This window comes from Delphinus delphis, chromosome X (assembly GCF_949987515.2).
Source record: "Delphinus delphis chromosome X, mDelDel1.2, whole genome shotgun sequence".
Classification (NCBI taxonomy): Eukaryota; Metazoa; Chordata; class Mammalia; order Artiodactyla; family Delphinidae; genus Delphinus; species Delphinus delphis.
The window spans coordinates 36,837,172-36,860,677 of NC_082704.1; the positions used below are offsets into that span (position 1 = coordinate 36,837,172).

General features: G+C 35.5%; 1 protein-coding gene and 1 pseudogene across 1 annotated transcript; both read right to left on the reverse strand.

Annotated features, from left to right (window-relative positions):
• Positions 1-660: 660 nt before the first annotated feature.
• On the reverse strand, positions 661-20,147 carry TBC1D8B (TBC1 domain family member 8B). Its single transcript, XM_060002434.1, has 11 exons — positions 19,078-20,147; positions 17,851-18,136; positions 16,772-16,901; positions 16,135-16,233; positions 12,253-12,321; positions 11,833-12,073; positions 10,987-11,052; positions 9,012-9,095; positions 7,480-7,536; positions 6,026-6,123; positions 661-4,201 (listed from the first exon to the last, which is right to left on the reverse strand). Exons 1-11 carry the CDS (start codon positions 19,190-19,192, stop codon positions 3,806-3,808), a joined length of 1,641 nt encoding a protein of 546 aa, XP_059858417.1. The 5' UTR covers positions 19,193-20,147; the 3' UTR covers positions 661-3,805.
• Positions 20,148-21,038: 891 nt separating this feature from the next.
• LOC132419042 (cytochrome c-like) lies at positions 21,039-22,116 on the reverse strand (annotated as a pseudogene).
• Between the last annotated feature and the right edge of the window lie 1,390 nt (positions 22,117-23,506).

A 23,506-nucleotide genomic window follows, 5' to 3' on the forward strand; every position in this document is an offset into this window, starting at 1 on the left:
ATAATTTGTTACACAGCAAGAGAAAGCAAATATAGTGCTCGATGTCCATTCCAGCCTCTTAGTATGCCTTCCTGTACTGCAGGGGCTAAAAAGCTATGAGTACATTTCCCAGATTCCCTTGCAACTAAAATTCTGGAGATATTACAGGCCAATGAGATGCACACTCGTGAGACTTAAATGGCAGAAGGAAGGTGGAGGCTAAGTTTCTGCCATTTCTGCCGGTGAACATGGTTGTTCAGATGTTTGGTTGTTCTATTGCAATTTAGCCACTAGCTTGTGGGTGCTGAGAGGCAGGACGCTTGGCATCCATTTTGCTGGTATAAATCATAGCAGGTGGAGCGTGGTTCTGGAAGTAGCAGCTGTAGTGCTGGCTTTTCATCATGGAGTAGGAAGCAGCAGTTTCCTAACAGCAGAAGAATTAGCAACTCCCTTGGTGGCCTGGTTCTGTGGTATAGTTTTGGAAATTGTTCTTGAAAGCTCAATTTAGAGTCAGTCCTCTTGATAATTCTGTAAGCCACTTAATATCTGGTAATAAATCTTTTCCTGCCTAAACTAATGAGAATTAATTCTGTTCTCTGCAACTGAAACTTAACTAATATAGGAGGGAAGTCCTCAAGTGATAACTGAGTTAAGTATCTATAAAAGTACATCATAATAAATAATAGTAAGATCTTTAAGTAAGCCATTCTTCATATTTATTTAACAGATTTTTAACATTTTTTTATAAAGACCAGTAAAGCCACCTTAACAATTTAATGCATAAGGTATAATGCACTAGTTCAGTGTGACACAACTACATAAGATTTTAAACATTAAGAACAACCCATTTGCTTAACAAGGTAGCAACTACAAAACTATGTGTTCAGCTTATGTCTCCTGCAGACTCATAAAATAAATGTTCGTCTTTTTAACTTGCATTTATAATCTTTCTGCAATTCAGAAATCTTTAGGTATTCAATTTTAATTAATCTAGGCTAAAATACAATACTAAGTAATCTTCAATATTCTGGTTTAAAAATCACCAAATATTAATAACGTATGTTCTTAAGAAAGTATTTTTTTGTAAATACAATTGACAAAATGTTCAACAAAGTATGTGCAATAGTGCCTTTGTATATAAGCATAGAGCCTTGTGTCTTTATAGAGCTACTGTAGTGTAATTTAACAATCATTGCTTAATAGCAGGTGTGTGATAGTTCACATATAAACTATTAACTAAACTCTAAAATTTGGACATGTTTCAGGCAAGTAGTTTCTGAGAAAAGGCACAGATGTTTATTTACCAACCATCTCTTTAAGTGGTAATTTCCTTGAGAAGACAAAGTTGACAAAATAATTTTCAAGACACTACTAGTAAGTGTTTGGCCAAGCTCAATTTACAAAATTTTCAAAGGGTCAACTTGAAAATTCTTGAATATCTCTGAAAATAACATATCCTGTGGTGATGAAGCCCTCTGTGTTAGGCTTTGTTCACATTGGATTCTTGCCAAAGGCTGACTATACTAATTCTTTTCCAGAAAGGGAGACTTCTTGGGTTGTCCTAAAGGATATCTGCCCTTTCATTGTTTCAAATCTGAAAAGTCAAAAGGCTTAAAACCAAAGTCTTTTGTGAAGAAAGAAGCTTCAGTGGATGACTTCTCCCCACAATTTCCTAAATCAACTGATTAATAAATTGTTCTGATCAGAAACAGCACAGAAGATTGGATAGGTGTGTTTTTTTCTTTAAAGTGCTAACAAAGCCCATTATCTCTAAATGAACTTTCATTGTAATGACTGAAATATAAGCAGCATAAAGTATATAGAAATTACACATCTAAATCAAATAGATTACAGCTTTTTAGATAGATGCCAAAATTCTATACATTATCTTAACAATCATTATGCACAAGTACAGGCATACCTTGGATGTTGCAGGTTTGGTTCCAGATCACTTCGATGAAAGCAAATATTGCAATAAAGCGAGTCACATGAATTTTTTGTTTTCCCAGGGCGTACAAAACTTACGTTTACACTATAGTGTAGTCTATTAAGTGTGCAATAGCATTATGTCTAAAATAATGATGTACATACTTTAATTAAACATTTTATTGCTAAAAAATGCTAACCATCACCTAGGCCTTCAGTGAGTCCTGTTAGTAACATCAAAGATCACTGATCATTTAACTCTTTTGTCATTTACAGACAGTAAATGGGTGCACTCTGATGCTTTTGCAAAAATGTTCCTATAAAAGGGTTTCATCTTCAAGGAATTCATGGAAAAGACTGACAAGTACAGGTTTCTGGTAACTGACTATACTGCTGAACTGAATAAATAAGCATTTTCAGAACTCTAGTGGAAAACTGATGAATTCATAAAAATGCTAGCAAAAGATCAAGATGAAAAAAAAAATTAATTACATGGGATTGAGTGAACTGATGAGGATGATTATAATTTTTGTGACTTTCTGTTTGAATAAAAAAAAAACCCACAAGGAAAAAAAAAAGACCACTGATCACAGATCACCATGACAAACATAATAATAATGAAAAAGTTCCAAATATTGCGAGAATTACCAAAATGTGACACAGAGATGCAAAGTGAGCAAATGTTGTTGGAAAAATGGCACTGATAGACTTGCTCAACGCAGGGTTGTCACAAGCCTTCATTTTCAGTAAAACTGTAGTATCTGTGGGAATTCCCTGGCAGCCCAGTGGTTAGGACTCTGCGCTTTCACTGCCGAGGGCCTGGGTTCAATCCCTGCAGGCAACTAAAATCCTGCAAGCTGCAGCAGCCAAAAAAACCCAAAAACCAAAAACCAAAAAAATGTAGTATCTATGAAGCGCAATAAAGTGAAGCACAATAAAATGAGGTATGCCTATATACTTTACGAACTTGCCAGACTAATACAATAATTCAGTCTATCTAATGTAACTTAAAATATGACTGGTGAAAATCCAAAATCTAAAACTAGAACCAAAGCAGTCTCAAGCTACTCTGAGACAAATGCCACAAAGAGCAGTGCTCGGAATTTCAAGTAATTTCTCAGTCTAATGAGAGACCTGTACACAGTTAATTGTACTGTTTATTAACCCTTCTGAATTGGCTGGCTTTAACCAGCTCAAATCCAAATCCAAAATCGTTTTTCCTTGTATCGGCCCAGAGTTTTGAGTTCTTTATTTTTATCAGCAACAGAGCTACAAGTGTGTCAGCAGCTTCTGAACTGCTCAGGTAGGGAGAAGATAGAATTCATTAAAAAGCCATTTATTATTAGAAGACTGAATGAGATTAACTTTAAAAAGTTAATATTATTTCAGTTAGATAACGTGAAAATGAGGTTCCCATATGGTAATCTTCTAGATAATTAAGGCTACAGATCTAAGAGCCTGCTTTTCTAAAGCATTCTAATAGGACTGAGGCAATTTGGAAAGTAGGATTTATCAATATGATGTGTCAGCATCACTAACACTCAAACATAACACCACATTTTCAAAAATCATCAGTAATTCATATGTAAATAGCAGCACAAACTAGTAATTTCCTTGCTAAAAGTGATATGGTGGTGCCCTCTGGTGGTAAAATTTAGCATTTAGCATACGCCCCCTGATATTGCATACCTTGTGAAATATAAAAAGTATATTTGTATTAGAGAATATCAAAATTAGACACCACCACAAAGGAATGAATCATTGTGCTTCCAAATATCTTCTTTTTAACCTTCAAATACATTGGTAACAAGAAAATCCCTGATCCCTACTCCTAGAAATCAAGCTGATGCCTATGAGAATCTTGGTAAATGTCTATAATAAGCAATTCCTGTTAAAAGATTTACTTCCTGGTTCTAGAACTTAACTGAGAGGTTTTTGCATTTTCTAGTTTGGCTTTTAGATCTATGGGTTTCTCAAAAAACTTCACCAATGCTGGTTCATTCAACAAAGAGGCGAGAATCTGTTCAAATGCAAATGACCACTGAGGTTCTTCCCTGAGAGAGGAGGGATCTTTCTCTAAGTGGCTCTCTGTTTGCCCCTCACTGGGTCCTCCAGAAGCACAGACTGCACCAGACAATCCTTTGGTTGATGACGCAGGGTTATGGAGTTTCCTTCCAACTTCTTCCATCCTGAGCAAAAGGCTGGTTACAACAGCAATGGCTTGATATAATGACTCTTCTTCAGGGTCCCCGTGAAATAAGTTATATAGTGTCTTTGAAAACTGAATAAATTGTGACTAGAAGACACAAGTTAGAAATATCACATTTGATATTAGACTTAGCAAATATCAGGAGAACTTAGAAGTGAATAGTCTTCTATTTAGAATTTGTACCATATAACCTTCACCACAGAAGTTATAAGAACTGATGATTAATCCACAAATAAATCTTGATTCTAGAAAGATGGGTATGAACCATGAAAGAAAATTCCACTTAAGACTTCTCATCTGTTGCCTAATAACAGTAAATTATATACATATATTATATATACAATAATTCTTGGACAGTATCTGCCAGCATTCCATCAATGTTAGGTGGTACTTTTAATTAGGCAAAGTCCCATATTTCCTTACATGTAAATCATTCATTCATTAACCAATCTTAATGAACAGATTAAGAATGAGTTCCCCTTGATCTCCCCAAAGGGCTAGAGTAGGCAGCTCAACTAGGATGACTTAAATATAAGGAAGAATGTTTTGGGACCTATCTAGTAGTACAAGGTAGCTCTAAGGAGCCCATTTGGACATGTTTCTCTTTAAAGGCTAAGGTGGGGCCCAAGTAAAGAAATAACCTGGATTGTCTGCTAATTGCCTCTAGATAATTCATAGACATTCCTAGAAGATGTTTGTCAATTAAAAAAGAAACTATTCCAACACAAAAGTCCTATAAGTCAATCATGCTACCAGAAAAGTTTATATGTAAATAAAAAGCAAACAAAAAAGATAAACTTCATAAAAATGTATTGTACCATACTTTAAGTTTTCTCTTTCTTTCTTAGTCTGTAATACTGTTTATTTATTAAAAATTTAGAATAAATATATCATGATTAATTTTAAAAAGTACTTATTTAACTATCAAATTACCTAGTCCACTGAGAAAAACTACACTATTTCATATTTCTCATTTTGGTAAAGTTCTGGGAATCCTCAGTATCTATACCAAAAGATTTAACAATTTTTTTTAATTTATTTTTTGGCCATGCCATATGGCATGCGGGATCTCAGTTCCCCGATCAGGGATCAAACCTGTGCCCCCTGCACTGGGAACGCAGAGTCTTAACCACTGGACTGCCAGGGAAGTCCCTATGCCAACAGATTTTAATTAAAAAATATAAGAACATATAATGACTGAATAGTGTGTAAGAAAGAGATGGATTTAGAATTGTGTCAATAGGGCTTCCCTGGTGGCGCAGTGGTTGAAAGTCCGCCTGCTGATGCAGGGGACACGGGTTCGTGCCCCGGTCCAGGAAGATCCCACAGGCCGCGGAGCGGCTGGGCCCGTGAGCCATGGCCGCTGAAGCCTGCGCGTCTGGAGCCTGTGCACAGCAACGGGAGAGGCCACAATAGTGAGAGGCCCGCGTATCGCAAAAAAAAAAAAAAAAAAAAATAGAATTGTGTCAATAGTAGTCATTAATACTGTCTGAGCAGGTTTAAGATGATTAGGAACTAGGGTGTGACCTATTTTAATTATTATTCCCACTACCTAGCATTGGGCATGTCATCTAGTAGGCACTAAGAAATGTTTACTGAATAAGTGAACATTTCTAATAAAGCGGGAAATAAAAAACACTGAAATATATGTTATACACACATCTTTTCTATAGGTACAAATGTCACAGCAGAGGACTGTGATGAAACTCTAGATGCATTTAAATGTTTACAGCAGAAAATCATTTAAAAATTTACTCCCACTCTTCTATACTCATTTGAAACTTACAGAGATGATGCATAGATTATTTATTTTTGTAATAGCATGTTAGCTATTTTAGATTTGGATACACCCACATTCATTTATACAAAAACACACAAGTAAACTAGAATTTTTCTTTGAAAATACTATACCTGATTCATTCTTGGTAAATCCTTAATGTTTTCTTCTTTTTTCAAAAGCTCCTCTTGCCATTGACTTAGATATGCTTGAATGTCAACTTTTTCTTTTCCTCAATGAGGGGAATAAAACCATTTCATAATGAACAGCCCATTATATTTTCCCAAATCCCCAAAAGAACAATTTTGATTGAAAGATATTTCATTGAGATATAAGATTCCACATTTTTTACTCCAGAAATTGATCTGACTATACTTTTTATTTCACTCACTGGCTCTCAAAATACATTCTCCACTTCCGTTAAACTAAAACTTTTACTTTGGAAAGGTTGGGGACTAGAGGAAGAAGGATGCCTTTTAGATTAAACAGTACATGATGTAAATTTCATGTAGATGTTCTCATGCATACCACTAAGTTTAAAATAGCTTCTATATGATGTTCTTAGCATGCAGTTACCATAGCATACTATGGTGACTCTTTTTCAAAAATTCAAAACAGTACTTATTCATTCATTCCTTTGAAGAGTTTAATCACAATGATATTAATGGGACTTTATTAATAATTATTTAGATCTCTTAGAAAACTAGGATATACTGAACAACCTGGCAAAGTTATCATATTTAAGCAGATCTTCAGCAATTATTTTTTAACTAAATGTTACTCAAAAACATAAAAAGAATGATGGACCTTTGGAGAACAATTTGACAACCTCTATCAAAATATTAAATGTACATATTCTTTGTTATCCAGCATTCTCATACCTCTATGAATTTATCCTATCCTAAAGAAATATGTGCAAAAGTATTATAAAATGTAAGTATAAAAATGTTTGTTGGAGAATAGTTTGCAATATAATTAATTGGAAACAACCTAAATGTTCATCAATATTGAGCTAGTTACTGAAATAAATGATGGTACAACCAAACAGTGGAATACTCTGCACCCATTAAAAGGAATAAGATAGATCCAAATGTACTGACATGAAAAGATGTCCATGATATACTACAAAATCAAAAAAGCAAATTGTACAACAATATTTATGAAATGTTTCTTTTTTAAAAGAGAGATGTCTATATTTGTTTATACATTGAAACAGGTCTGGAAAGAATACAGACCAAAATGTTTTCACATTTACTTCAGGGTGGGGTTGGGTGAGGGTATGAGGATTTCTGTACCATTTAAATTCCTTTTATAAGGATTATCTATTACTTATGTAATTAAAATTAATATTTTCAAATAATAAAATTAAATAAATACAGGTCATTTACAGTTGTATTTTCTATAACTTCTGAGACTTAAGTATCAAGAGAAGAAGAAGAAATTGTTAAACTAAAACAAAGGAACTGAAAAAGCTCTCAGGACAAATCAATCAATAGACTTTAAAAGGAATCCACGTTTCCCCTTTGTGTAGTTAACCCTATTTACAAAAACAATAATTTAAACTAAATGATACTCCTAGATCATATACCTTTTTCAGGGCTGTTTTTTGCTGACTCTGCTTCCTTCTCCTTTGCAGGCTTGGAAACTAGAGGAAAAGAGGACAATTGCATTTTGTAAAATATTTAACAAATACCTTTTGAAAGTAAAATAATATTTTATATAAAGACTTATAAGCACACTTTATGTTCTTCAATTCATCAAACCAATTATAGCTAACCTGACCTCCTATCATTAGATGGCAAAGTATTCAAGAACTTTAAAAAGAACACTGGGGAAAAATCCATATAAAAAATCTCAGGGCTTCCCTGGTGGCGCAGTGCTTGGGAGTCCACCTGCTGATGCAGAGGACATGGGTTCGTGCCCCGGTCCGGGAAGATCCCACATGCCACGGAGCGGCTGGGCCCGTGAGCCATGGCCGCTGAGCCTGCACTCCGCAACGGGAGAGGCCACAACAGTGAGAGGCCCGCGTACCGCAAAAAACAAACAAACAAAAATCTTAGAAGGAAGTATACCAAATATTAAGTATTTATTTCTGGGTGGTATGTGGTATTTTCTTCCTTGTGATTTTCTTCGAATTAAATTGTATTACTTCTTTTATTAGGGAAAAAACACACACACACCGGAAGTCAAAAGACTGAGCTACTAGTCCTGATTGTGGTAAAACCTCATTGAAAACTCTTACACGAGTCACTTCTCCTTTCTTGGCCTCAGTGCCCTCTATATAATTAAGGGACTTGACTAGATGATTTGTAAGGTCACTTCAAACACTAACATACAGTAACATAAACATATATTAATAAGAACTTATCCCTCTTTAAGACATTCATATTTATGAAAAAGAAGCAAAAGACACAAAAATTAGCTCATAACCCTTCCAAATTATGTCTTGGAGACAGACTCATCCCGGTCTCCTACACCTACAGTGATTTATGATAAGTATTCACTGTTTGAATAATAGCTATGACCTTCAATCATCAAAGATTCTATTGTCTTCATCGCATTTTAACAAGGCATAAAAAATGGTTGGATACCTTTTAGAAATTTCTGCTACAGAAGTAGAAACAAAATGCATTTTCTTTCTAATTCTCCAGTAAATAAGAAATTCCATAAATCAAAACCCAAAATGTAGTTTAGTTAATCAGTCAAATATTTATAGAGTACTTACCATGCATTTAGGACTGTACTAAGTGTTATGGAGCACAAAAGAAGTATAAGGTATAATTAACCCAAATTTTACTAGTGGTAGCTGGGTAAAGAATGTTTAAGCCAGAAAGACCTCTGGGTGACTAATAATCAAAACAGATAAATTTATTTATTTATTTAGGCTGTGCCAGCTCTTACTTGCAGCATGCAGGCTCTTAGTTGTAGCATGTAGACTTCTTAGTTGCAGCATGCGGACCTCCTAGTTGTGGCATGCAGACTCTTAGTTGCAGCATGCATGCGGGATCTAGTTCCCTGACCAGGGATTGAACCTGGGTCCCCTGCATTGGAAGCAGGGAGTCTCACCCACTGGACCACCAGGGAAGTCCCAAAACAGATAAATTTAAAACAGATATTTACCATGGAGCTGACTGAAATAAAGTAATTCTTCCTTGGAAAGTTCATCTCCCTTTGAAGGGTCCTTATACTTCACTTCAGTATAAGCTGAAAACAGATAACCCAAATCACATTTATAACAATGAGGGACAGAAACGAGTCCTATAATAGATCAATTAAATCTGGGGGCAGAGAATCAAACAAAGGGTCCCTGTCAAAAAAAGACATACGTGAAGAAATGTGGAAGTAGTATTACTCTACCGTATAGCAAATAACAAGAAGTACTTGATCACTTTGAGTTCTATTATTTTTCCAAATTTCTTGCTTTTTAATAGTTTTCCAAGAGCCACTACAAGTTGAAATTTAAAAATATGGGTTAATTGGATATACTCCAATATAAAATAAAAAGTTTTAAAAAATGTTTAAAAAATCTGGCACTTGGGAATCTCTGAAAACGTGACCTCAGTCATTTAAAAACGTCTTTAATAAGAAGGAAAACACGAAGTTGAGTGCTCTAACAGATACACAGTGTTTTTTCTATTTTTGATCCTTCTATTGAAAGCGTACTCATTCCATGGCAATATTAGACATTCTAATTTGACTTGACAATGTAAAGTCCTTCATAGTTATTATTTGGTTTGTCTTTTGTTTTAAATGCTGTGATTGTGACTTGAGTTTGTGAAGGGTTAAAGATGGCTTTTAGATTTCTGGTCTGGTAAAGAATGGTTCCCAGCTATCCTGGGAAGGCTCTAAAAGATCTTAGGTGTAGCTTTAGACAAATTATGAGGTACTTTTTTGTGTGTGTGTGTGAATCACCCTATCTAAGCTAAAAGGTACTTTTGCAATGTTCCTTTAAAGTCTAAGACTGGTTTCCCAATTATGGATCAGGCCTGGAAAAGGCTGCCTCTTAAGGTCAGAGGGAAATACTTAAGTAAAGTGGAATGATGTGGTAACATTAAGGCAGTATGGTAGAATAGAAAGAAACCTGTGCTTTGGAGTCAGACTTCAGTTTGAATCTCAGCTAACCAATTTATTAGCTATGTGATCTTCAGCAAATTTAATCTTTCCCTTAGTTTCCGTATCATCAAAATTGGAAGGATAATACCACCTTTCAAGGATATCATGAGAACTAAATAAAAGACTGCACGTAAAGCAAACACCTCGACAGAGCAAGTGCTCAATAAATGGTAGCTTTTATTTTGCTTCCTTTTTTTAAAAAAAAATATTTATTTTTAGCTGCATTGGGTCTTCGTTGCTGTGCACGGGCTTTCTCTAGTTGTGGTGAGCAGGGGCTACTCTTCGTTGCGGTGTGTGGGCTTCTCATTGCGGTGGCTTCTCTTGTTGCAGAGCACGGGCTCTAGAGCACAGGGTCAGTAGCTGTGGCACGCGGGCTCAGTAGTTGTGGCTCACGGGCTCTAGAACGCAGGCTCAGTAGTTGTGGCACATGGGCTTAGTTGCTCCACGGCATGTGGGATCTTCCTGGACCAGGGCTCAAACCCGTGTCCCCTGCATTGGCGGGAGGATTCTTAACCACTGTGCCACCAGGGAAGCCCTATTTTGCTTCCTTTTCCAAATGTTTAATATCCCTGTTGCCTGGTCTCATTTTTCTGAATAATTTGTAGTATTTCACAAGTTTAGCAGTTTGTCTAAAGTTAAATTCAACTCTCTAATAACAACAACAACAATAAAAATTCAACATTATGACAATATTCAAATGATAGATAGTTCCTACACACAAACTACTTATCATTAAATTGATTGAACACTAACAGGAAGGAAACTTGTGAACCCATCTGTTGCACAGAAACTTTTCCATAGATGTCAGTGTAACTATATATCAGCAAAAATATTGCTAATATGATCCATAGGCCACAATGAAGCAATGACCTTATATCATATGCAAAATTACGTTATTTGTTAAAATGGAATGATATCTGTAATTATACTTGTTAAAATGGAGTCAACTCCTATATATCACTAACAACTGTTAAATTCTTACCTGGAGGAATATGCAGCTTAAAAAGCACCTTAAGCTTCTCAGTAAAACTTCCATTGTACATTATGTCTGTTCAATAAAATTAAATTGCAAATAATCACAGCCAAAGAACATTCAATCAATTCCAGCAACACAGATTAATTAAGACACAGATACTAGCCAGGAATTAGGATTCAGAAACCTTCTGTTACTTAAACTAACTGTTAAACAACTACCCAGTAGGCCAGATTCTCTCCTTGAAGTATATAAGCAAAATACCCTTTATCAGAGGGATAAATAAAATGCTCTTCTGCTGAACTCTTTCCCCCAATCCCAATCTAAAATTTACTTTTTCTTTTGAATGAGGCCTTATGCTTCATCTGAGGAGAGAACTCCTCTTCAAGGGGCAATCCCTGATAAGAAAGCATGCTAGGTTGTCTGGAAAAGCAAAGGAATGATATAACCAGTGGACTATCTACAGGCACAAACTGTTCATTGAATATTTCTCTACCCCTTTTCTAGGCTATGTGGTTGGATTTTTACTGAGGGAGAACGTCCTCCTGAAGAATCCATGTGCCTGAAGGTGGGAAAATCAGGACATTCTCTTCCTTCATTAAATCATCCACATCTAACAGCTTGTTTTTCTGGGAGGGTTGGGGCAAAATGAGATGAATATATTTAGACTTAGCAAAAAACAAAGAAAATGGTCCAGTTATTGCTAAAGTTGGAGACAATGTAAATCTGATAAAAAAATCTGATATCAGGCTGATAAAACCTGACTAAATTGGCAATGATAGGCAGTACTAAGTATTTCTAGGGGTACCTTTATTTTTTTGCTTTAAAAAAGAAGATTATTGGACATCATCCTACCAATTGCAGAGGAGAATTCTTTGAAGTTTATAAGGCAGTCGGAGTTTTCATCCAACAATCTGAATGTCCATAAAGCTAGTGAGTCTCTGTTTGCAGAATGAGCCCAGGGACTCAACAAGTGATACAACACTCTGAACTGCTGGCAGTCAATCTGATACTGTTCCAAATATGGCAGACTAGGATCATGGTGCTTCAATACTGGAGAACTCAAACACCAATAGTAAGAAAAAAACAACTCTCTCTATTTAAGAAATGGGAAAAAAAAAAAAAAAGCAAAGTCATTATATCAGAAAAAGTAACTTTATAAGATTTTTTTCTTTTAAACATGTCTACTAAAGTAATTAAAGATAAAATAGTTGAACAGTTGTGGTAAAATTCTGCTAAGAATATTATTTTTCATTTAAAGAAGGAAAACAGTACCTTAAAGATGACATAAAGTTCATCCAATTCATGAAGGCTCAATTTCACATCTTGTGATACAACACGCAACTTTAAAAGGATTAAAAGCAATTTAGAATTTAACACTTCAGCATAGAAATTCTCTTTGAATCAATTTAGAAATCTCCCTCTGCCAGAATAAAATATATTTTTTTAACTTTTTAAAGGAATAACAAAGTAAATGTACATATTTTCCCTTTTAAAAAGTTGTACAGAGACTATAGCTCAATTCTATTCTGATATGTAATTTGACCTTCATCTTTTCATATCCAGAGATAACTGCCAAAGGACAGCCACTTAATGTCTATAAATATAAGCAACAATATTCTATAGTTTTTTTCCATATATTCCTGTCTTGCTATATAAGCAATCTGTCAAGTCACCATATGGGGTTGTCATTAAACACTTCAAAGTCACTGGGAGATGTACATTCCCTCTCTGTGCCAAAAAACGTAATCTATCCCAGAGCATAGAAAAATATGATTTGTTCCAAAATCCATTCTATGACGTGAGCACAATTCTAATATGAAAACTAAAGTTAGCACACACACACTGTAAGCCAATGTCACTTTAACACAGATATAAAGAACCAAGCTAAACTATTTAGGAAAATTATCAAAGCAGAATATTAAAAGAATAATACAACACGAACAAATAGGACTCATTTCAAGAATCCAACAGAAGTCTAATATTAGAAATTCTTTAATGTACTTTACTACATTAATAAATATAACCTCAAGATATGGAAAAGTTATTTGATCAAAGTTAACATTCAATATAGATTTTTTTTTAAATGTCCCAAATCCCTTAACCTAGAAACTGAATGAAACTCCTTAATTTGCTAAAAGGCATCCTTCAAAAATCAACAGCAAATATCATACTTAATAATAAAATACCAGAGGCACTTCTATTAAATTCCAGAATGAGACAAGGAAGGCTACTTCCACTGCTATTATTTAATACTTCTCTGAAGGTCCTACCCACTACAATAACACTAAAAAACTGAAAACAGGTATATATATTAGGAAGCGCCAAAACTCTAAGACTAGAAATGATATGCTTGTCTATTCAGAAATTCAACTGAAAAAAATTAGAATTAATGAGAGTCAGTAACACAGCCACTTAAAAAAGCAACATGTGCAAATCAATGGCTTTTACATATACTATAATAAACAAATTAGAAAATGTAAAGAAAAAAGATCTCATTCATATTAGTAACAAAACCATAAAATATATAGGAGTAGACAAACCCAACAAGAAATGTGTAAGATCTATATGATGAAAACAATAAATGCTTACTAAAGGACATTTAAAAAGACATCATTAAAATGGATATTAAAAAGGAATATTAAAAGCCTTACCAGATTTCAAAATGGACTATAAAGCCACAATAATTAAAACAGTGTGGGGCTTCCCTGGTGGCGCAGTGGTTAAGAATCCACCTGCTAAGGCAGGGGACATGGGTTTGAGCCCTGGCCTGGGAAGATCCCACATGCCACAGAGCAACTAAGCCCGTGCGCCACAACTACTGAGCCTGCGTGACACAACTACTGAAGCCCACGTGCCTAGAGCCTGTGCTCCGCAACAAGAGAAGCCACCGCAATGAGAAGCCCACCCACCACAAGGAAGAGTAGCCCCCACTCACCGAAACTAGAGAAAGCCCTCATGCAACAACAAAGAGCCAACGCAGCCAAAAATAAATAAATAAATAAAATAAATTAAAAAAAAAAAGAAACAGTTACAGAAAAAAAAGAAACTACAGAAATAAACCCATATTAGCATATGAAAAAGGCAGAGTAGAGTACAGTAACAATGGAGGATTCAATAAATGGTATTCAAATAATGGGCTATTTCAGTTGGAAAAAAATACCATTAGAGTCCTATATCACACTATAAACAAAATATATACTTTACGTGTATTCAAGATCTAAATGTTAAAAAAAAACACAAGGCTTCCCTGGTGGCACAGTGGTTAGGAATCTGCCTGCCAATGCGGGGGACACAGGTTCAAGCCCCGGTCTGGGAAGATCCCACATGCCGCAGAGCAACTAAGCCCATGCGCCACAACTACTGAGCCTGCGCCCTAAAGCCCGCAAGCCACAACTACTGAAGCCCGTGTGCCTAGAGCCTGTGCTCCACAACAAGAGAAGCCACCGCAGTGAGAAGCCCATGCACTGCAACGAAGAGTAGCCCCTGCTCAAAGCAACTAGAGAAAGCCCGCGCGCAGCAACAAACACCCAACACAGCCAAAAATAAGTAAATAAATTAATTTTTAAAAAAACAAAGCAATACCAGTACTATAAGCCAATATGAGAAAGTATGTTTATAAATTATATAATTTTATATGGGGAAGGCCTTGCTAAGTTTGACATGAAACACACACAATATGTAAAAAAAGAAGAGATTTGACTACATAAAATTTTGAAAGTTATATACTCTGAAATACATCATAATACATCATAAAAATTAAAGAAACAACAAGATTGGGGGAAATGTTAGCCACAAATATAATTGACAAAGAATTAATACCACTAATATTTTTTAAATGTGACGCTAGTGGGAGTGTGGGGAAAAAGGCATTCTTACACACTGTTGGTGGGATTATAATTTGATACAAATCTTTTAGAGGATAATTTAGCAGGACCTGTCAATGTTTAAATACTCTTACAAATGTGTAAGATTAGATATACAGTTGACCCTTGAACAACTCGGGGGTTAAGGGTGCTGACCTTCCACACAGTCAAAAATCTGCATATACTTTACAGTTGGCCCTTCATATCCATGGTTCCACATCTGCAGATTCAACCAACCATGGATCTTGTAGTACTGTAGTACATGTTTATTGAAAACAATCCACATGTACGTGAACCTGTGCAGTTCAAACCCATGTTGTTTATATAAGGTATTACTTGCAAAAGCGAAAAAACATTAAAATGAAAGAGAGAGGGAGACCTACTAAATGGAGACCTACTATTCAGTGCATTAAGAGAAGCGAGGTATGCAATAATATGCAATGACCATGATATAGCTCTGAGTGAAAAAAGTTGCAGAACAAAGTAACTGGTATGATCTCATTTGAAAAGCTATATTGTCCCCCTCCCCCCCACCACATACACATTTATGTCTATAGATATTTAGAAAAAAGATCTGGAAGGATACATGCCAAATCATTTTAATGTTAGTTACTCCTGGGGTAGGAAACTTCTACTTTTTTACATTTCTATAATGTTTGAATTATTCACAATGAGCATGTATTCAGAAATGTTAATTTTCCCAGATTTGTACCTCTGAGGACTTAACCTTTAAGCAAGTAGGTTTACAAAAACAATACATGATCATGATAAAAGCTCAAACAGCACAGAAGGATTCATACAGCAAAGTAAAACACTCTCTCTTCCAACCAGAAATCTATTAATTCCACTCACCAGAAGCAACCAATATTAACAGCTTCTAATGCAGTCATCCAAATACTAAAAAGGAGGACTTAAAACACACTGTTTATTCCTTTTTCACTTTATCTTGGGTATCCAAGGATAATAATACATATTAGCAGCCTAGAGTACTATGTAGGTCAGCTGTTCTTATTGATGAAGCACATCACAAATATGTTATGCTTAAATGCCTACATCATAGCATTCAATATTAAAGGTCACATAACACAAAACATGTTGGAAAACCAATGCTTCAACCAGAAGAAAATCACTTATTTCCTCTCAAAAAATTTACAGTAAGCTAAGCTGTGGCAAGAATCTAGCTCAAATGTATAGTTATTTTATTTTCTTAACATGAAATGATAATTTTTAAATGAAGTTCAGGAAAAAAATGTTACTCAAATTGGTCTTCCCCCATTGGGTGGATACTCACCACATTCTGCTTTGTTGTTTCCTCTAGGGTCTGTATCACATACAACCTATTTCGACAGCGCATGCTGTATATATCTTCATAGCGAATACTCCCATATTTCTGCAAAAAATATGATTTCAGTGGATACTCATTCATAATAAATATCCACTTTTCTTACAATTGAATTTCATCAGATTCAATTCTCAGAGGCCTTGGTTCTATTCCTAGCTATTTTCCCAACTTCTTCAGTGATTATGCAAATTTTCACCTCCCACGTTTCAGTTTTTCTGTATATTCACAGGAGAGGATTCCATCTACTATGGGTCTAGACTAAGTACAAGAACACTGGTAAAATTCTTAGTCTCTAAGAAGAGAATATTTTTCACCTTTTTATGCAGCGATAGATATTTAAAAGTGGTCATTATTTGTAAAACTATGTGAATAGTTTCATTTAATGAAAAGCAAACTGAAGCAGAGGAAGCTATATAACGTAGGAACAGTTCATAGAACTCATTTTTAAAGTGAAATCAGATTTTACATTACTGCATCTTTACACGTATTATTATCTTACTCTTAATATACCACTAGAGATATAACTATAGTATCTATCATTTTAAATATGCTATGTAATTATATTTATGGTATAAGAAAAACTTACCTCATTTGACTCTCTAATCAAATCTGTAATATCCACTCTAATATGACTGCTTTTTTCATCACTTACATTTGAACCCTGCTGCACACTTGAAGGCAACGGGCTATCCTTATTAGTGACATTGTCAAAGAACCTATCCAAAAGTGACAGTAATACAAGAATCAGTAGAAGTAAAATACAGAGAAAATGACAGCTAATTTCTCCCTAGTTCGAGATTAATTTCTACCGAGAGGACAAGAGACAGTCTTATGAGGGAGGAGAATTTGAAGATGGTTGGGAATTAGGAGGACATGGGAGTGGGAAATGGGATGGTGATGAAATGACTTCAGAGGTGGGGAGGAGAGCATGGGGAAGCAGATAGGCTCAGAGAGTTCTCAGAAAATACCACATGGCCCAGTAAGGGTGGAATATACGGTATGTAGAGGCACGTGAGGAGAAATAATTTAAGAAAGATACATTGAGGCCTTAACATTGAGAGTTCTAAATACCAGAGTGAGGTGTTTATACTTTATTCTTTATAAATAAATGGGATTTGATGCACCATTACAAGTTACCCAAATATTCATATATTCATTCATTTAACATATACTGTGTATACACAAACACACACACATACCCCACACATGTGTTTCAATACAAAATAGAATTCACAGAAAAGGCACAAGGAAAATAAAGCTCAGCTTACCTGATTGAAACCACTTGAAAACCAGAACAATTTCCCCCCACTGGACATTTAATATTATCAACCACCTCCCCCACCTCAAATTACTCTAACACACTTTATAGCTCGAACTGGGACTATGAAAGTCCCAGCATACCGAATCAACCATATTAGATGTTAGTGTAAATGTGTATATAACCTAGTGGTTTACTTCAAAGTGACTGACTTACTTTTGTTATATTCTATTTAGAAACAGAGGAGTGGACTTTAGGCCTAGCGTTTTCATTCAACCAGCTTTGTGACTTTGGGCAAATTATTTAAAGTTTCTAGGGCTCAGTTTCCTCATCTATAAAATAAGGGGTTTGAACAACGTAAGCTCTAAGGGGCTCTCCAGATTTAAATGTTATGATTCTCACAGTACCTGTTTAAAGCTGTCACAGCTTCAGCATCATCTTTACATGCCAGAAGTTTGTCTAAATTATAGTCAAGTATTGCCAATCCCAGTTGTAAAATGGCCTTTATTCCATCATAGAAGAAACAGTCCACCACATTCACTGCACTTTCAATAGGTAGCACACTAATAAAAAGTGTGAGGAACCATGAGAGAGAAACTGAGGAAAAGAATGTCATATCAGTCATATGTTCAGTCAGCTGGGGAAGGTGATCTCTGATAAGTTCTTCAAAGACTGCCTGATCCACCAAGGCACCTGGAGAACATAAAAAGAAATTTTAAAATGAACACCTTTCAAAAGGACTTGTTTCCAATACCTTCCCACTTCTATTAGTAGGCTGATATTATCTCATTTCTCTTCCTTAAATTATGAACTTCTTCAGTGCCTTTCCTATATTTCATGCATCTCTTTATCTGCTAGCAGTATCATGCATCAAGAAGCACTTGAGAAACTCAATTCATATTCATTGGAACAGTTATTTATGGAATCTTTATTATGTGCAGAAACCTGTAATAGGTACTATAAGAGATACATCAATTAATTAAATGGTCTCATCTTCAAAGCGTTTAATCTCTAATAGAACTTGCAATAAATAGACAAATAATTATAACACAAGACAATACAGTCAACGACCTAGCCATGACACCGAAGGCTTATGAGGGTACAAAGGAGACCACCTATGGTTTTAAGGTAGGGGATCATGGATCTACAAATATTTGATGACTGAAGAAAATATTATATAAGTAACAAACTAAGAACTTGATCCTTCTTTCAAAGCTTGAATATATCTATACAATTCATAAAAATGTGGAGATTTTAAGCTGATTAAAATCTCTCTCACATAAAGAGACTATTAAAATTTTTCCAGTAGCTCCAGATGCTTCAGATTACCACTGTTTTAGTAATACAGAGATAGTAAACTTAAAACTTCTATTTTATATGGAAACAGACCAGGCACTTTATTTTTAAAAAGCAACGTATTAAATAATACGTTTTTCCAATCATATGTTCAGTGCAAAAAGCTCTTCTCTTGAGCATGTCAGTGAATGTGACATTTGATATTGCTTGCATTTTGTATATTTTGCAACTTAATTATCAGTTCTTCCATTTGATAGGTAACTGGATAGACAAGAGGCCTATAAAATGTTTAGAAAAGAAATATGTGTTCGTATATGTATATGTGTTTTGTTTTTTACCAATGATTCGACGATTAAAATAATCAGGTAACATTCGTTCACATACAGCAACCAGAAGCCAAAAAGCTTCTTCCTCTTTTGCATACAGAAGCAATACTGAAGTCAAAATGTTCATTGCCTAAAATTCATAGAAAAATAAAAAATAAATACTGTTGGGGTAATAATTACATTTCTTATTCAAACATAGTAATTTTCAGCAATAACAACAACTATGAGAGTAATCATAATGGAAACATGAGAACTCTGAGCCAGTCCAAAGCAAAACAAGGTGAAGTCACACTAACGTTTGCTAATCAGTTATTTTACACGGTACATTCAAGGAAAATGAAGCAATAATATCATGAACATAGCATACAATAAGTAAAACCTCTCTAAATTTAGACTAATTTCAATGAGTAAAAAATATTAATTATCGCCAAGTCTTAAAAAAAAACACTACATACTTTCAAGGACATACTAACATTGGAGAAACAAACTTCATCTGTATTTTCAACTACGTACAGGAGAACATCCCTTAGATGTCAATCATCCTCAGCTGTGTCTAAAACTACATCTTTCCTCTATTAAATAGGATTCTCTTCTTTGCTACCTTAATTTTGATCACGCTAGAAACCCTTTATCTGCCACATCCAATTTGTCTTCACATCCTAGAGTTTCTTCTTATAAAATGTTTTTTTATTTTTATTTTTATTTATTTATTTATTTGGCTGCACCACGCAGCATGCAGGATCTTAGTTCCCCGACCAGGGATTGAACCTGTGCCCCCTGCAGTGGGAGCACAGAGCCCTAACCACTGGACTGCCAGGGAATTCCTAAAATGACTTTTAGATTTTCTTTATCCTCTCCATTCCCACTACCACCCTAACGTTCTCCTTCTAATCTATCTTCCATACAAATGTCAGATCACTACATTTATATAACATTTGGCCATAGCCCTTATTATAAAGTTAATAAACCCATAATGTATAGAATCTGGGAAGAATGGAAAGGTGTGAAGAAAATTAAATCTCCTGTATCTTACCTACCTAGAGATCACCACCATTAACAAGTTGATGTACTTTTTTTGTGTTTGTATTTCCTTCCTTTTTCCCCTTCTAAAATTTAGACCAAACTGTATATTAAAGTTTGATTTTTCACTTAACATTATATTATACATTTTCAATGCCATTAAATAAGTCTTCTAAAACAGTATTTTTAATGACTGTAAAAAATCTATTAAGTTGAATATACTATAAATTATTTAGCTATTCTATTATTGAACATTTAGGTTGATTTCAACTCTTCACTATTATATATAACAATGCAATGAATATCTCTGTATATAAATCTTCATCCAAGTGGTTTACTATTTTCTCAGTAAAGATACATAGAAATTAAATTATTTGGTCAATGAATATTATTATTTTTGTGGTATGTGTGTAAGAAGTACTAAATATTCTCTATTTGATGCTATACATAAACCACACTAAAATGCCTTTCATTAAGTAAAAGGCAATATTTTAGATAGATAGAGAATTTTAATTAAATTGGCATAGTTAAGCCCAAAAAGAGAAAGTGGACATTGCCAGTGTATCTTCAGCCCTTGCCTTAACAGGCGAATGAACACAACTTGAAACACAGGTGAATCCTGCTGTTCTATGAGACAGTGAAAAGATCTTCTCAATATTTAAATATATTAATATAAACAGTTATATAAATCTAAATATAAAACCAATCTCCTATAGGGTTTGAGAAGGCATTCACTATATGCCTGAAAAGTTTAACATTTCTTATTCAAGTTTAATCATCTCTTTAGAAGGGGAAAAGAGTGATAGTACTTGTTGAACCGGAATCACTACCAAAAATCAAAAAGCTGACCATATTCTTTTTTTAAAAATAATCAACATGCCATTTAGGTGCATATATATATATTTTTTAACAGCAATTTATTTATTTATTTTTAAAATTTTATTTATTTATTTATTTTTGGCTGTGTTGCGTCTTCGTTGCTGCGTGCAGGCTTCTTCTGGTTGTGGTGAGCGGAAGCTACTCTTCATTACGGTGCACAAGTTTCTCATTGCGGTGGCTTCTCTTGCTGCGGAGCACGGGCTCTAGGCGCACGGGCTCAGTAGTTGTGGCTTGCGGGCTCTAGAGAGCAGGCTCAGTAGTTGTGGCGCATGGGCTTAGTTGCTCCGTGGCATGTGGGATCTTCCCGGATCAGGGCTCGAACCCGTGTCCCCTGCCATGGCAGGCAGATTCTTAACCACTGTGCCTCCAGGGAAGTCCAAGCTGATCATATTCTTTTAGCCACAAACCAATCTTATTTAAATCAGGACAGAAATATTACCTCAGCCATTCATGATCTGAATTGCAGTGTATGAGATCAATTTAAATATGGTACACATAAAAAATCATGAGACATTTGTTTCGTAATAAATATGGCAGTGGCCAACTACTACTCATTAGTAGCTTTTTTGAGATAAGCTATCAAGTCTGCCCTTTCTCCCTTCTTCTTAAACCCAGTGAAGATCATTTTTGTTCCAGGGATGTACTTCTTGGGATTCCCCAAATACTCCATCAGCATCTCCTCTCCCCAGGTGATGCCTTTGTTCTTGTTGGCATCTGTGTAAGAGAATCTGAAAGTCTGACCTGTCTTTCACCCAAACAGACCATGGAGATTTGGCCCAGTCTTGTGCTTGCCTCCCTTTTCCACAGTATGGCACTGAGCACACTTCTGAACAAAAATCTTCTTGCCCTTCTCAACATCACCCATTTTTAAATCGTTCTTTCTCCGTGCACAACTAAGAGGTTCCCCTGAATATTATTATTAAACGACTTGATATTACTGCCAAATTGTATTCCAGAAATTGACTGTACCAATTTGTTTTTCTGACCTATAGCATTTGAATGTTTACTTCCCTGCTCCTTTGCCAATACTAAGAATTGTAATAATTAAAATTGCTTTTGCTGATTTGATAGTGAAAATGGTATCTCATGGTTTGAATTTGAGTTTCTTTGATATTGAACTTCCTTTTCTAAACTTTATTATCAATCTGTATTTTTTTCTGTGATTCATCTTTTCATGTCCATTCTTTTTTTTTTTTTTTTTTTTTGCGGTACGCGGGCCTCTCACTGTTGTGGCCTCTCCTGTTGCGGAGCACAGGCTCCGGACGCACAGGCTCAGCAGCCATGGCTGACGGGCCCAGCCGCTCCGCGGCATGTGGGATCCCCGCAGACCGGGGCATGAACCCGCATCCCCTGCATCGGCAGGTGGACTCTCAACCACTGCGCCACCAGGGAAGCCCCCATTATTCATTTTTATAATTCAACACTTTTCTTATAGGTTTTTATATTAAGTATGTCAATCCTTTGTCAGATCTGGTACAATATTTGACTTCAAGTTCAGTTTTTACTCCATCACTTTCCTGTTCAAGAAGCCATAATGGGAGGAGCATCAGTGAAAATGGCAGAGTAAGGCTTTCCGAAAATGCTTTCCTCTATAAAAGCAACAAGAACACTAGCAAAAATCATCAAAATCAATTTTTCAGAGCTCTGAAAATGCACCAAAAGCTTACAGCAATTCAGGAAGCCTTTACTTAATGAAATGGTTGAATCTCAGTAAAAACAGTGAGCTCTGTGGCATTTTAAATCGTCCAAGTCCCATTCCTCCTCAGCTTTACAAAAGCCTGAAAAACCAACACTCAGCAATCATGGTGAAAAGCAGCACCTAGCAGCCATGGGAGGAAACAGAATGGGGCTGGAGCGCCTTCACAGTCCCATTCCCAGAGATCTGTCATTATTTGACCCGTCTGGTCATTCCCTGGAAAACCGCACTCATAAGGCTGTCTTTATTTGACCTGACACAGAGCTCACCCAAGGCAAACAGCCTTTCCTTGAAAAAATGTTCCTTGAAAAAATCAGAAGCAGTTGTTGAACATGCATCTGCCTGAGGCAGTGGATAACAACTGGGCCAAACAATAGGCTAATAAAGGGTTAAAATAAAAAGCTGGGGAATGGGATATCCAAAAGGGGCTTTGGAACGCTCTAACTTATTCCTGGGAATCTAGAAGGCAAAGTGCATGATATGGCTTCATGCCTGCCCAGAGCTGTATGCATGCTCATGATAGAACAGAAAAAGCCCTAAGCTCTTACCTCTGGCTAATCTTGAGGCTCTGCACAAACAGGAAGTGATAGAGAATAGAAAAAAAATAAGGAAAACTCAACAAAACCAAAAGTTGGTTCTTTGAAAAGATTAAAAAACCTGAAACACATGTAGGTAGTCTAACCAAAAAGATAAAAAACAGAAAGATACAGAGAGACAGAGAGAGAGAAAGAGAGAGAGACTCAAATTAAAATCAGGAAATAGAGAACATTACTACCAACCTTAACAAAAATAAAAAGGATTACAAGGGAATACAATGAACAACTATATGCTAACAATTAGACAACC